This window comes from Eschscholzia californica, unplaced genomic scaffold (genome assembly GCF_041429995.1).
Source record: "Eschscholzia californica isolate CP2 unplaced genomic scaffold, dmEscCali1.0.p SCAF_4, whole genome shotgun sequence".
Lineage (NCBI taxonomy): Eukaryota > Viridiplantae > Streptophyta > Magnoliopsida > Ranunculales > Papaveraceae > Eschscholzia > Eschscholzia californica.
The window spans coordinates 56460289-56476186 of record NW_028238461.1 but is presented as its reverse complement, the minus strand read 5'-3'; the positions used below and the strand labels follow the sequence as shown (position 1 = coordinate 56476186).

Genomic DNA, 15898 nt, shown 5'->3' with positions numbered 1-15898 from the left:
TATAAAAGAATCACACCTTTGTTTGCTGAATATTAACTACTCCCAAAAACATATTTGAATGACTGAATCAATTTGATGCTTGGATAGTGTAGAAAATGATTTTATACTAGTTTAGTAGTTTGTATACCACATTTTAAGGAATCAGAAGGTTTGACTTAAAATATTATTTACTCGCAATATATATATATATATATATATATATATATATATATATATATATATATATATATATAAGATTTTTTTGTATTGGATTTGATGTACAAACAAATTTTCCAACAACTGTTGTAAACAAGTTTAATCTGCTGATGTGCATCTGAATTTTGATCTTCTCTCGTATTATTTTGGACTTTTCTCATTAGTTAGTATCGGAAATGAAATGGTAACTACTGCAGTTCGCCAAAGAGGATTGCTACTTAGTTGATCAATTGCCTGTGACATGGGTAAGATTTGCTTCCATCTATTTAAGGTGTTGAAGAATATAAAGAAGCCGTTTCTTCTGGTAACGCTCTTTCTTTTCTGAAAAGAAGCTTTTGCTGCTTTACTGTATTTCAGATTCGAATATTTGCTTGCGTAGATATTTTCAAAGAGACAGAAAGATACAAGTGAAGTATGTGCATCTTTCCTGGGATCAGTTGAATCGATCGCATAAGATGTTAATTAATTTGTGCTGGCTGTTTGATTTTTTGCTGATGTAATATTAACCCCTCTTCTCTTAACTTGTGCAGGCGACAGCTGAAGAACCATTTGTTTTAATCAGGTGCAGATTCTGTTGTGCTTAACCAGGTATATTTAACCTCTCTTCTTTTTGCAATGAGTATCAAATAGTTTAAGACCTAAAATTGTCAAATACCTATAGTAAAGCTAAACCAACAATAGAAAAGAGTCGAAAGACTTTGGACAAAATGAAAGAGGTGTAAGAATAAGGTGTCATAGATTCAAATCTCATTGATCCCCCGAGATAAAATCATAAATGTGCCTGTAATTTTCTTGTTCTTGCAAGTATGATCCGAAGAATCCTAAAATCCCATTTCTTCGTCCTGCCAAACTTGGCCAGAGATTCGTTTTTATAAGCTTAGGTTGTGTTTGTTTTTTCTTTGTCAGTCTGAATCTGAATTACTGAATCTGAATTGGCTGAACTGAAATGGCTGAATCTGAAAAATCTGAATTATTTTTCATTAAGATGTTTGTTTTTCATATCTGAATAATTAAATCTGAATTATGGCTTGGACATTTATACCCTCATGTATCTTTCTTAAAAGAAAAAAAACCCTAATTTTTCTTAACCTTTCTCCTTCTCTCTCTACCGTACTCTCTCTCTAGATCTCTCTACACAGCATATCAGAAACCTAAAAAACCCTCACAAATCCGAGCTTAAAAACCCTAGATTTCGAGAGATTGTATACAGATCCGAGCTTCAAAAACCTCATACATCAACTAAACCGATTCAGATTATCTTCAACTCAACAACACTCGATTTCTCCAGAAAAATCTTCTTTAATCGTCGGAAAAACGATATTTAGCACAAATCTTGAAGATGAAAGTGGCGAAGTTAATGTACTGAAATGATAAAAAAGAGGAAGCTTTTGTTCAGTTTAAAGAGTAAAGTTGAAATCTTTTGGATTTTTTTGGGTGAAACTTTATCACGCTTAGGTTTGAGTAGTATTGGTTGTGGTGGACTTTGATGGCGGTCTGTGGTGGTGGTCTGTGATGGCGGTTTGTGGTGGTGGCGGTCTTTGATGGTGGCGGTCTGTGGTGGTGGTGGCCTGTAGTGGTGGCGGTTTGTGGTGGTGGCGGCCTGTGGTGGCGGTTTGTGGTGGTGGTGGTAGTTTTGTTTTAGTGGTGGTGGAGAAGAAAGATTGTTCTAAATTATATGGGCATAAATGACATTTTACACATTTCAGAATTTATGTCTTCATTTCAGACTTATTTTGAAGTGTGAATAAAATGGGCTCTAATTCAGCCAATTCAGACAAATGCATGATTCAGCTTAATTTTCAGATTTCACTAATGAAAAAAACAAACACCTGGAATCTGAATTGGGACCCAATTCAGATTTCAGATCTGAAAAATTAAAAAAACAAACACAACCTTAGCCAAATTTCTGAACTAATCTATCTATTTGTAATTTATATTCCAAGATAGACAGTTTTTATGGGCTAGATCTGTTCATGTTCATAAAGTGGATCCTGTCATTTGACAATCACTTGTTTTGATTATAGTATATTCGTATTAATAGTGAGATAAGAAAAGATAGATGCTTTGATGATAGGAAAAGATCAAAGAATCCTCACCCAACTTTATAGATGCTTCAACACATGATATTTCAAGAGAACAACTATCTCAAATGTTATACTTCAGAGAAATACCAGGGAGCCATACCTATAAAGAGCTGCCTTTCTATAATTATCTGAAGATTCCTTGCATTTCCCTTTACTTTATTAAATGGGAGCCCGACCCATGCTTTTGCCTGCCTGGACCGGCGGGCTCAAAACAGAGGCCCAGTCCTGGACCGAGAATAAAGCTTAGGTTAACCTGACCCGTTTTCTGTACGACCGGACGTTTTATGAGTCCTAAAGTGGGTATTTTTACTTCATTTAATGACTCAAGGTTATATATGTCAGTTATTTTTTTTGTATTGGGAATTCAGGTGAAATCCTTTTAACCAAGGATGAAACCTTAACAGAGGATTCTCATAGATGTTAATTAGAAGACAACTTTGGACCCTAACATAATATAAAGCCTCGTGTTTTGGATTTTCAATGTATGCTTTAAAAATAACAGTTATATTCTAAACAGGTTTCTAACATGATTTAAGTTATAGTTTATTGGTTAAGGATTTAGATATTTGGAAAAAATAATAAAGATGCAAATCCTCTTCTAAAACACCATTATGAATACTATTTATCTTCTTAAAAAATCCTATACATAATTCTCTAATATTTATTTTTGGATCTCTCAAATATTTGGACGAATCATTTAAAAAAAAAATAAAAAAAAATTTGGACGAATCCTAGGGGGAAGAGTTAGTTGGCACATATGTGTTAGTTGGCATATATGTCAGTTTTTTCTTTAGTTGACAAGGCATATAGGTCAGGTTGGGAGAGCAAAGGTGGAATTTGGTGAGACATGTTGAAAGCTTACGTGTTTCCACGTATTTTTTAAGCTTGAATGTTGTTAATTACATTATTACCCTTTTGTGGATTACCCTTAAAACTTACCTAATACAGATTTGATTTTCCTTGTATGTTGTTGGTAGTTGTCAGTTATCTGAACCCTACCAAGTACCAACCCTCTGAAGACCAAGCAGCCGTTTCTCTTTATTAAAATATCAAATCCTTCTTACCCAAATCAAGAAATGTCTAAAGAAAAATTGTTCTGATTCAAGAAAAATTGTTCTTGATTGGATCTATTTTTGATTTCTCTGTAAAAATGGGTGTTGTCACACCAATCAAGTCTGTTTCTTTTTTACCTTCATATTCTTCTGTACATGGGAATCACCAATCGAATTTGATCGGATGTGGAAACAAGACCCATCAAAGATTTCAATCTGATCTATCTTTGAAAGGGATCAAATGGACAGAAACTGGTGGTATTCTGGGAGTAAGTATGAAGAGATGGATGAAACCAGAGAAAGAAATGAAGAGAGAGAAAGCTATGTTAGTAAGTTGCAGGGCAGAGAGAGTGGAGAGAGGTTTTCTAGTGGGAGGAGGAGGAGGAGGAGGAGTTGAAGGAAGAAGAGAGAAATTAGGTGGTGGTGGTTTAGTTTTGTCAGAGAGATTGAAAGTGGTGAGTTTGGTTGCGTTTGTTATGTGTCTGTGTAACGCTGATAGAGTTGTGATGTCTGTTGCTATTGTTCCTCTTGCTGAAGCTCATGGCTGGAGCAGTTCTTTCTTGGGTATTGTTCAGGTGAGTATTAACTCCCAATCTCTCTCTCTCTCTCTAACTCCCAATCTCTCTCTTCCCTGTTTTCACAAATGAGTTCCATGTGTGTGTTCTAAGCTTGAAAATGGCCGTGCGGGAGTTTTACAGAGTAAGCTTGAAACACATTGAATTGAACCGAGTAAGAAGAGACAGCAAACCCAGCTCCTCATTGTGAGAGTCTCTAAAATTTTGATACTCCAACAATTGAACTCTAAACCCATTGAACCAAAATTGTATTCATTGCTATTTGTCAAAACGGAGGTCACAAATGATTTCTTCAACTCAATCTTCATGTAATATTGTTTTTCTGTGGGAGTATTTTTATTCATTAGGTATACAAAACTAGACTTTATCATATTTGTGTTATTTTGTTTTATATCTAAATTTATAGTATAATATATCCAAAACTAGACTTCACCATATTTGGGTCTTCTTAATCTAAATTTATAGTATAATATAACCAAAACTAGACTTTACCATATTTTGGTATTGTTTAACTAAATTTATTACTTTAATTCGTTACGTATACAAACTTTTGAATTAGATCCAGTCTGCCCAGGAGGTACACGACTAGCGATAGTCTTTTTCAATGTGAATAACGCCCTAGTCATTTATTTTTCGAAAAAAAAAAATCATTATAACACAGTATAGTAGTATACGAGGAAGAGTATTATATCACTATACATCATAATTTTATTTTTTAGAATTTTTCCAACAATTTATTATATTTGTTTTAAGTAAATCATAACAAAAACAGTCATGGTTGATGTCTAAGTATTCTATAATTTACTTTTTATGCCCTTAGAAGTTTGGAGAGTTGAAGGGGTGAATAAAAATAAATAGCATTTCCACCTCTCTGTTTTTTTTCGGCAGTGCATACGCGAAAAGGTTTTGTGTGTTGGGCCTCAGTTGGGCCTGACCTCTTTGTCTCGGTCTAGACTGAATTCCCCAACATGGATGTTTCCTTATTGGGCCTCTAGAATTTGGTATCCCACCTCAGTTTTGGGCCATAGTCGGTATTTGTACAGAAGGCGCCTTATGTTTCTTCTGTATAACGTGAAGGTGGGGTCAAATATCGGTGAAAATACTAAACGGGAAATTTTAAATACATTATACACTTACAATTTTTGTTATAAACACTCACATCTAAGGTATTTTTTGTTTAAGCAAAAGGAGATGTGAGTGTGATAGATAGAAATGGTGAGTGTATATAAAATCTCCCATGCATGATTACATCAATTAGGTCCTGGTCAAGCACAAAGAGAGCATATTGTGTATTTGAGGGGATTTCCATTGTCAGCCCAGCCAATGTAATAGTGGAAGGTTTAAAGGCACCTCCATAATTACTAAACTAAGGCCTCAGATAGCTTACTGGTAGTTGAAGTACATAAGATTTAGCATCATAGTATCCACATCAAGGTGTTTCTCTTACCACGTAATTTGAATTTTTTTCATGTTTGAAGTCATCTTTTCTGTGGGGATACTTATTTTCATCAATAGCTGGAGGAGCTCTGGCTGATAAATATGGCGGTAAGAGAGTTCTTGCATGGGGTGTAACCCTATGGTCCTTAGCTACGCTTCTCACACCGTGGGCAGCTGATCATTCCACCGGTATGCTCTTAGCCGCTCGTGCCATCTTTGGTTTCGCTGAAGGTGTTGCATTTCCTTCCATGAACCTTCTCTTATCTAGGTACATCTTTTATATTCATATTCGATCTACTTGTTGAAATGATGAAATTTACTAAGTTAATCTGCGTGTATCTTTCTTATAACAATTAGGTGGTTTCCTTCTAATGAACGAGCAAGCGCAGTTGGAATTTCCATGGCTGGTTTTCATCTAGGAAATGTTATAAGCTTTCTTTTAACCCCTATTGTAATGTCAAAGATCGGAATTCACGGGACTTTTGCTCTTTTCTCATCTCTTGGACTCTTGTGGCTGACGGTATGGGTAAATGGGGTCACTAATGATCCACGAGAAAGTCGAGTAATTAGTAAAACAGAGTTGGGTTTGATTCAAGCTGGAAAATCCGATTCTCCAACTAGCAACGGCAAGCTCCCATCTTTACGTGAACTTTTCTCAAAGTTACCTACTTGGGCGATTGCGTTTGCTAATGTTACAAACAACTGGGTAATTTTCTAACTAATACTATCACTTTTTCGACTCCGCTAGTATTCCTTTCGCACATTCTTTAAGGAATTAAAACTTGTTTTGACTTGCAGGGCTACTTCGTTCTTCTCTCATGGATGCCTGTATATTTCAAGACGGTATGTGCTAACTTTTTCATTTTCATTAGAATTTTCCTTCAATACTCACTTCTTGTTAATATGATAAAAAGTTCTGTTACTAACTTGTACAGGTGTTTAATGTGAACTTGAAACAAGCTGCCTGGTTCAGTGCAATCCCTTGGGGAATGATGGCAATCTCGGGTTACATTGCTGGTGCAGCCTCAGATTTTTTGGTCAAAGCGGGTTACTCAATCACACTTGTTCGAAAGATCATGCAGGTACGCATCCCATCACTGAACTTACTCTACCATACCGATTAGTGCTCCACGCTAAATTTCAAAACCCAAGTCTGTAAACCCTTATACATCGATAAACTACAGTAGTCTATGTCATGATACTTATATATTAGTCCAAAACTTCAAATATTACCCGATAATGAATTTAAGCACAACTTTGGTATATGACAGTCGATAGGTTTCATCGGGCCTGGAATATCGCTTCTTTGCTTGAATTATGCTAGAACGCCAACAGATGCAGCTATATGCTTGACAGCAGCTCTGAGTTTAAGTTCTTTCAGTCAAGCAGGGTTTCTCCTCAACATGCAAGTAAGCTCTTATTTTCTTTTCCTTCTTGATATGTTATCCTGCAACATTTGAAATATCATCAATATCTATTTCACCATTGATCACGTCGACCAATTGTTTTTATTCAGGACATAGCTCCTCGATGTGCAGGATTCCTCCATGGTATGTTTTCGGTTAGATACTCAGGTTTTTACTGTTAATCTTTTTTTTTTTTCCTTCAATGGGTTATTATTCATCACCTTCTTACTGAAACAGGAATTACAAATTCTATTGGAACGTTTTCTGCGATAATCAGCACAATTGGTACTGGGTACTTTGTTCAATGGTTGGGATCATTCCAAGCTTTTTTAACAGTCACGGCGGTTCTATATTTTGTTACGACAATTTTTTGGAACGTTTATGCAACAGCAGAGCGTGTGTTCTACTAATAGTGATACCTAATTTATCACCGACACCAATTTTTCGATCTTTAAAAGATTATTGGACACATATGAAAGATACAAAATTTTTTTTTATCATACAAACTCAATTACAGTTCGGAATCTTTGTCGATACTGGAAGGCCTATATATGTCTAGTGGGCCACCAAAGAGAAAGGTAAGTTAGATATTTTTAATGTTGGATTGTCAAGATCAATGAATGTGTGGTAAACAAACAAACCCTAATCAACTCTAAGAGACTAAGAGGGTCTCTTCATTCCGACCATCTACTGAGACATCATATCTTTTTCTGTTTTTGTTGTTTTGTTCAAGAAGTTATTCATGATTTGTATGTTGTTTTTTTTTTCTGGCTAAAAATCCAACATCAATAGTCCATGGAAGAATATTCTCTTGAGGAAACCATCCTTGTATATAGTCTATCTGTATTCTCCCGCCGTGGCCGCGACTCGAAAACATAACAAGTATGTTGCGATTATCGAACATTCGTTTAAATAATCCTTCGACTTTCCATCACATAATTAAACAAGAATATCAACTGTGGTACTTTACTCCATAGATTGTTGTAGATTCGTTTGCTGTGATACTTTTTCTTTTCGCATCGCCTAAATGTTAAACCTCTCTTTTTCTTTAGTAGTCTCTTTCTCAATAAAAAGAGCAGCGACAGAGACATTTTTTTTTTACTTGAGTTTGGTGTGCAATCTGATCGAATAGTTAGATTTCACACCTTTTCAGACAGTCAAAAGGTGGCCGGCCTCCTTTTTACTCGCACCAACTTTGGCTTTTGGCATTTTTTATGGGAGTCTGAGGCTCACGAGGGCATTCGGATTTGCCTTAATTTATTCGGTTCAAACTCATCCGGAACTAGGTCTAGTCTAAATACCTTCCTACTTACATATTTGTTTTTTGTTTGAAAATTCCACTACGTTAGTCGTTACAAAACATTGATACATCATGAAGATGTGATGAGCACGATACTGTCTAATTTAAACTATGTATGAAAGAAGACTTATAACTTGACAAATTTATTACTATATTATTTACTATATATATTGGTGCCCTTTGACTTACCTAATGTTGGGACGCGAACAGAAAAATGGAGTTAAAAAAAAAAAAAAAAGGAGAGGGGGTGGAGAGGGGGCCTATGTTAAGCTCCTTGAAAATATCTCTTCCAACCTTCTCTCTCACTCATTTGCAGTAGGGACCCTTTGCAGTATATACTACTCTTATTCACTCTTTAGGAAGAGATACTTTGGACACTTGTCATGTCCAAGTTGGTATGGGAGAAAGGTGCAGCTTGGCCCGGTCTCATGGACTCTCTCACTCATCCGTGTCTCTCTCTCTCCTTATCCTCGTGACCCTCTCTCTCTCTCTATTCTTTACTCACTCTAGAGTAGAAATGATCTTCTTCTCTTCCCTATAACTAACTTCATTTTGACTCAATCCGAGCTCAAATACTCTCTTTATCTCTCTCTATAGGGATCTAAAATCCCCTTTCCTTCCTCACCACTCTTCACAAGTAATTCAACTCTCTCTCTCTCTCCTCCAACTCTTTTAATTTCTTTCATCATCTGTGAAAATTGTACTATTATGTTTTGATTAGTTTCTATTTATGTTTTGTTTCTTCATTTAGTAATCAAACACAGCAGGTAGAAAAGGATCGCCTGAAAATGTCGTCGATCAGTAAAGAAGAAACCAACGGTTCTGATTCTTCAAATATTCCTGCCATTGCTCATCCATTAGCTGATAATAATCCATTACAAATCGCATCTAACATCAATTATCATGCTCGATTCACTCCCTCCTTTTCTCCCTTCAAATTTGAACCAGAACAAGCTTACTTCGCAACTGCTGAGAGCGTTCGGGATCGCCTTGTTCAAGTAATAACACAACTACTGAGCTTCCTCATTATAAAACTTTTTATTTGTTTAGGAAAGCTTCCATCTAAATTTCGTTTTTTTTTTTTTTTTCATTTTGTTCTAGTATAACTTTTGCTCTTACAATTCATTTTGGGTAGTTGTGTGTATGAGTAATGATGGAGTAAGAGAAACACTTGGCAGACTTTGGGCAGAAATTATATCTGGCTTTCCATGATTAGGTGTTTAATGTATCAGAATCATTAAAAGCACGAATCACCACAATCCACATAGGATATCTGCCTGCCTGGTTTTTTTTGTTCCCTAGCATTTTTCTCTAGGTTTAGTTTTTTGGTAATTCATAATAGATTAGCTTTATTAGAATCCATTAATATTAGTTCCTCTAATTATACATTAGATGCTTGAAACAAAGCCACAAAAACAAATATGTGTAGTTTGGGTGCATTAACGTTTAATTGGTATGATTGTGTAAAATGGCTGGACATTAATGTGGCAAGTCCGTAAAGTATTCCGGAATTCATGAGTGTCTTTAGGCATATTTGAGTATTTTGAATCCTTGGTGAAGCAATTACATTTTTTTTGTCATGTTTTTGCAGCAATGGAATGAAACCTATGAACATTTTCACAAAGTAGATCCGAAGCAAACATACTATTTGTCCATGGAGTATCTTCAGGGTCGAGCTCTGTCTAATGCAATTGGAAACCTGAATATTCGAGATGCTTATGCTGATGCTCTAAATAAATTGGGACATGAACTTGAAAACATTTCTGAGCAGGTATTTAAATAATCTGGACTATGGGTAGAATTGTAGAAATAAATGTTGACACGAATTTTCAAGAGAATCTGATGATTCTGTATTCTTGTGTACTACTTATTTATGAAAAACTCTATTTATTCAAACGTGAAGGAAAAAGATGCAGCACTAGGAAATGGTGGTCTGGGAAGGCTTGCGTCTTGCTTTTTGGACTCTATGGCGACACTAAACTTACCTGCATGGGGTTATGGTTTACGCTATAGATATGGGCTTTTCAAGCAAAGAATTACAAAGGAAGGCCAAGAAGAAACAGCTGAAGATTGGCTTGAGGTGTGGTTGAACTGGAAGTTGTTCTAAATATTGTTTTGTTTACAGATTTTTGCTCCCTTAGTGATTTCTGGTTGATTATTGCAGAAATTCAGCCCGTGGGAAGTCGTTAGACATGATGTTGTGTTCCCTGTCAGATTTTTTGGTCATGTTGAGGTTACTCCGACTGGATCGTAAGTGTTTGGTTTCATTCCATCACGTAGAGTGCTCATTTCTTTCATTTTTTATTGAACGTGTCTTTGTATTTACATGTCCCAGTCGAAAATGGGTTGGAGGAGAGGTTATCAAGGCACTGGCTTACGACGTGCCCATTCCAGGGTACAAGACCAAGAACACTATTAGTCTTCGTCTCTGGGAAGCAAAGGCTGGCGCTGAGGATTTTGACCTATTTCAGTTTAATGATGGACAATATGAATCTGCGGCCAAACTTCATTCTAGCGCTCAGCAGGTTGGCAAAAGGGTCCATTGGTCTTTGGTTGTTCCATTTGGGATGTATTAGTTTTGTATAAAATATTCTCCCTGAGACTCAACTCTAATATATACTTGAATATTTTCCTGGTTACCTCGAAAAAGAACAACCCCTATATTTGCTTGGAAATGCATATATGCTTGCACATCGTTTGATAATCTGACAGAAATTGTTCCAAATGTGCTATTACAGATTTGTGCAGTTCTATATCCTGGTGATGCTACAGAAAATGGAAAGCTTTTAAGATTGAAGCAACAATTTTTCCTTTGCAGTGCCTCTCTTCAGGTATCTTGATCCTCATTTCGTCACTGTATATTGTTCCTGGGACACATTTGCTAATGCATGCCATTTTTCAAATTTTGTCATCAATTTCCATTTGGCACAACTACAAGAAAAATGAACTCCAGAAAAACTCAATTAAAGTTTGAGGTATCCTGCTTGGAGCTATAATTAGGAATCATGGTTAGTCTTTGTTAATGGAAACATATTTCCATGTATGAATTTTGAGGGGTCCTGTTCGTAACAGTAGGATGTGAGTCACCTGATTCTTTTCTTGCTCATTGTACTTCCAATGCGAATGACATGCCAGAAAGATTTCTGGACTGTTGGTTTGCATAATGTTGTTGCTTCAAAGTTGTGCCAGCACTGAATTAATTTAAGATTTCTCATTGCATCCATGATAAAGAACCAATTGCTAATTACACAAAGCTGGTCTGTTGCGTTGTTTTTCTTCGAATTTATAGGACATGATTGCCAGATTTAAAGAAAGGAGAGACAACAAGGGTTCATGGCAGTGGTCTGAATTCCCAACCAAGGTAGCAGTACAGCTGAATGATACCCACCCTACTCTTGCTATTCCAGAATTGATGCGCCTTCTAATGGATGATGAAGGACTTGGTTGGGATGAAGCCTGGAATATAACAACAAAGTATGATAATCTGTTCTACTTGTCCTTTGCCTCATAATATTTTTTGATGCTGGCAACGACTTTCTATAGGATTGATCTTTGGCATGTTAGCAATTATGAAATGGCTATCACAATTAACTGCAGATTTTTTTTTTGAAATAGGACAATCGCGTATACCAATCATACGGTTCTTCCTGAAGCACTAGAGAAATGGTCGCAAATTGTAATGAGGAAACTTCTTCCTCGCCATGTGGAAATCATAGAAGAAATTGATAGACGTGTATGTGCTCATAGTTCTTCTCCTATCTCTTTTTAACATAGGTAGATCTTACACGTACTGAGGATATTTTTTGCAGTTTATGGCAATGATATCATCCACCCGGTCTGATCTCGAGTCAAAGCTCTCCAGCTTGCGCATCTTGGATAGCTCCAACCCGCAAAAGCCAGTCGTGCGCATGGCAAATTTGTGTGTCGTATCTGCACATACGGTATAAATTGTTCTTTTCCTTTTCCCCATAATGATGAATTGGCACTCACGTTTAGTTGGTATATGCTGGGAAACCAGCTATGTGTGACCATTTCCCATAGCGTCTTTCTTACAAACTCCGTTTTCTGTTTTCACTTCCCATTCTGAAACTCCAAATCGTGCTAAACTGAGAAGAAAGTTTCAAACTTCATGTAGGTAAACGGTGTAGCCCAGTTACATAGCGACATCTTGAAGGCAGAGCTATTTGCGGACTATGTCTCTATATGGCCCACCAAATTCCAGAATAAGACTAATGGCATCACTCCTCGCCGCTGGCTCCGTTTTTGCAGCCCTGAGCTCAGCAACATAATCACCAAATGGTTGAAAACTGACGAGTGGGCTACTAACCTGGACCTCCTCACTGAACTCCGAAAAGTACGTTTATACTTTGGACCGTTTAAGACTTAAATCCTTCTATGTTACTCTGTAACTGCATTGACAATCTGCAGTAACAATTTGTCCAACAGTTTGCTGACAATGAGGACTTGCAAGCTGAGTGGGCATCAGCAAAGATGGCTAACAAACGTCGCCTAGCACAGTACATATTCCAAATTACGGGTCAGAGCATAGACCCTGATAGCCTCTTCGACATACAAGTTAAGCGCATTCATGAATATAAGAGGCAGCTGCTGAACATTTTGGGTGCAGTTTATAGATACAAGGCGCTTAAGGTACAAAAGCCTCTTGGAGTACACTAGTAACTTGTCAATAAATTTATAATCACAAGTTAAGAGTTAGTATACTATAATAACATTCAACCTATTGCTCACCCAGTGCCTTCAAGTATAACTCCTTGGTCCTCGAGACTTCTGCCTGATAGGTTTGATCACATGGACATCTAATCAATTGATAATAATGGCAGCTGCTATGTATGCAGTTTTATGACCCACCATTCTACATAGCTTCTATGTAGGTTATCCTCATATCCTTTAATAACCAAAAAGTTGAAATTTCACCCCTTCCTCTATATGGTTTTACTATGAATCACAGAGAATTTTCACACTGTACATAATTCACTTATGAGTGTGTCACTCATTTTTCTTGTTTTTCTCAAAGACGCAACTCTACTTCTTTGGTATTTGTTAGTAAGTTATGGGTTGCTCGTGCAGGCGTGCTTATTCCTGCATCCATTCATGGACCCACAAGTCAATGTCTATGTTTTGCTTACGAGCTAACTCCTTTAGCGGCAGATACTACTATCAGAATACTGTCAATAATAGTTATCTACTATGTTCAAATTTCACTAGATCAAAACAACAAAATCTACTTTAAGTCTTTAACATGTACAAAAATTCATTTAAGAGAATAATAAGACTGAATACCATTTGGGTATCACTCAAGACATAGTTCGACCAAACATATTTCTTGACATATGAAAGTGGAAGATGACTCGCTGTCTACCATCATTCTCAGGAAATGAGCCCCGAAGAGCGGAAGAAGACAACACCTCGCACCATAATGATTGGAGGAAAGGCATTTGCAACATATACAAATGCCAAAAGAATAGTCAAGTTGGTGAATGATGTTGGTGCTGTGGTTAACAGTGATCCTGAGGTCAACGACTATTTAAAGGTATAGCTTTTTCATTTTCTGAACTTCTAACTAGCTCCCTTTCTTTAAATATTTTAAAAATTCCTTCCTATTTTCTTGAGAAATTAGTTATAATGGTTCCCCAACATTAATACTTGGTTGCAGTGAATCACCTCAACTTAAATCATTGTTCTTTTTTTTAAATCTGGCAACATGGGAACCAACAATTACCAATATTACGCTTAATTTGACAACTAGCAAATGCAAAACCTTTGTTCATGAAATATTTTCCCAATTTGATTGTCATTAACTTTCCGAGATAAGACTTCAAGTGAACTGACATTAATGAATGAACAGGTCGTGTTTGTTCCAAATTACAATGTCTCTGTTGCCGAAATGCTAATTCCGGGCAGTGAATTATCTCAACACATCAGCACAGCTGGCATGGAAGCAAGTGGCACAAGCAACATGAAGTTTGCACTAAACGGTTGTCTCATAATTGGGACACTAGATGGGGCTAATGTGGAGATAAGAGAAGAAATCGGAGAGGAAAACTTTTTCCTTTTTGGTGCCACTGCTGATGAAGTCCCCAAGTTGCGTAAGGATAGAGAGAACGGTCTGGTAAGAATCTCTCTTTGCTCTTTCTTTTATCCCCGCATAGAATAAAAAAGGAATTCCTCATAAAATAAATGATTAACCAGTAACAGCTCTTCTACCTCGAAAGGAGAATAACTCGATCAGGTAGTTAGTACCCCACATAGCTTCTCAGCTTGATTGGAATTAGGAGCTCAGTTCGTGCTCGTTCATGTGGATTGCTGGCGCTGTTGCCATTCAAAGCTTAATGGTATTGAAGTTCCGAAGTGTTGATTTGGACTCATCTTCAATGACCTAGTTTTGCTTAGACAGATACGACGTCTCGGTTCCCTTAAAAGATTAAGCAATACTAGCATAGTAGTTTCTAAACTGTACAACCTAGGCATGTTCAAGTAATCCTACACGTTATCTGAAAATTTTGAACTAACCACAGCTTTGTTACTGATACTTACAGTTCAAGCCCGATCCAAGATTTGAGGAGGCGAAGGAGTTCATAAGAAGTGGTGCTTTTGGTAGCTATGACTACAACCCACTTCTTGAATCTTTGGAGGGAAACACTGGCTATGGCAAGGGTGATTACTTCCTCGTCGGTCATGATTTCGCAGCCTACATGGATGCTCAGGCTAAAGTCGACATAGCTTACAAGTAAGAAAATTCACGAGGATATTTTAATTTATCGCTTTTCACCATCAGAAATATTAGTACATAACCAAAACTTCACTAATTGCAAGAATTGATAAAAGAAACTTACTATACTATCAAAAGTGTTTTACGAGTTTTTGTGTACATCTCGAGGAAGTAATAGTTCAGCATAAGAGGATTCCAATCAATACCCAGGGCACAGGTTGGGCATAGGATTTGAGCACAACATACTTCAAAAGAATTCATAAATTTATTCTTTTTTCCAAATGTTTAGTTCAGCGTCATTAAAAGCGTTAAGAGTGATTAGCAGTCTTACAAGCAAACATATCCACGATTTGATTTTATAATATTTCCGTTATCATGTTGCAGGGATAGGAAAAGATGGTTGAAGATGTCGATCTTGAGCACTGCAGGTAGTGGTAAATTTAGCAGTGATAGAACAATTGCTCAGTACGCGAAGGAGATCTGGAACATAAACGCTTGCCCAGTTCCATAGATTTTTACAGCTAAATTGACTCCTTCTCTTTCTTGTATCATTTTAATAATAGAACGGGAAATCAGAACAGAGGTCACTTGCCTACCTCCTCCCACTGTTTTATGTTTTACTACTTCAGCATCTAGCACTTTATAAATTACAATTTCTGTTGAAGTTATGAGTTATTCCAAGACAAAATTAATGTCATTAGTTCACATAGCTTCTGTTCTCTATTGAATTTTTTTTCTTTGATCATGGATTGTTGTGGTCAGTGTGGAAAACCCTACTTCAAATATAGTTCGCCAAATTCTTGAACTGGGTGGACTCAAATCGATCTCAAATTCGGTGGGTTCGAACTATCACTTGTATCGGTGGATTCGCCCTGAATTTTGTTATCAGTTTTAGTTGAAGTCCATTGATTTCAACTCCAGAACATTAGAGATGAATTCAGTGGGCTTTGAGCGGACTTTTGTAACAAAATTTAGTCCGAGTTCACCGATTTCAACTCAGATAAGTGGGGTTAAATTCAATGGACCTTGAGCAGAAAGAATGTTACAAAATTCACTCCTGACTCACCAATTTGGGGAGTGTCTCTGACCAAAAGCAATCATTTTTTTTTTATCAAAACC

General features: G+C 36.7%; 2 protein-coding genes across 5 annotated transcripts; both read left to right on the top strand.

Moving 5' to 3' along the window:
* Window positions 1–13: 13 nt before the first annotated feature.
* PHT4;2 (phosphate transporter 4;2) lies at window positions 14–7389 on the top strand. Of its 3 annotated transcripts, XM_086673890.1 has the most exons (11): window positions 14–440; window positions 553–602; window positions 726–783; window positions 3257–3906; window positions 5385–5611; window positions 5701–6049; window positions 6142–6186; window positions 6279–6425; window positions 6615–6752; window positions 6860–6893; window positions 6987–7389. In XM_086673890.1, the coding sequence occupies exons 4-11, from the start codon at window positions 3430–3432 to the stop codon at window positions 7157–7159; spliced, it is 1590 nt and encodes a 529-aa protein (XP_086530016.1). In that variant the 5' UTR covers window positions 14–440; window positions 553–602; window positions 726–783; window positions 3257–3429; the 3' UTR covers window positions 7160–7389. The 3 variants fall into 3 exon arrangements, with proteins under 3 accessions (XP_086530016.1, XP_086530015.1, XP_086530014.1); XM_086673889.1 differs by lacking the exon at window positions 553–602 and having other exon boundaries at window positions 14–499; window positions 3264–3906; XM_086673888.1 differs by lacking the exon at window positions 553–602 and having other exon boundaries at window positions 14–499.
* Window positions 7390–8243: 854 nt separating this feature from the next.
* Window positions 8244–15488, top strand: PHS2 (alpha-glucan phosphorylase 2). 2 transcript variants are annotated; one of them, XM_086673886.1, is made up of 16 exons: window positions 8244–8686; window positions 8801–9047; window positions 9641–9820; window positions 9953–10129; window positions 10214–10299; window positions 10385–10574; window positions 10788–10880; window positions 11339–11523; window positions 11665–11782; window positions 11859–11990; window positions 12185–12403; window positions 12496–12699; window positions 13442–13600; window positions 13916–14179; window positions 14607–14797; window positions 15164–15488. In XM_086673886.1, exons 2-16 carry the CDS (start codon window positions 8838–8840, stop codon window positions 15288–15290), a joined length of 2535 nt encoding a protein of 844 aa, XP_086530012.1. In that variant the 5' UTR covers window positions 8244–8686; window positions 8801–8837; the 3' UTR covers window positions 15291–15488. The 2 variants fall into 2 exon arrangements, with proteins under 2 accessions (XP_086530012.1, XP_086530013.1); XM_086673887.1 differs by having other exon boundaries at window positions 8549–8686; window positions 8814–9047.
* Window positions 15489–15898: the final 410 nt, after the last annotated feature.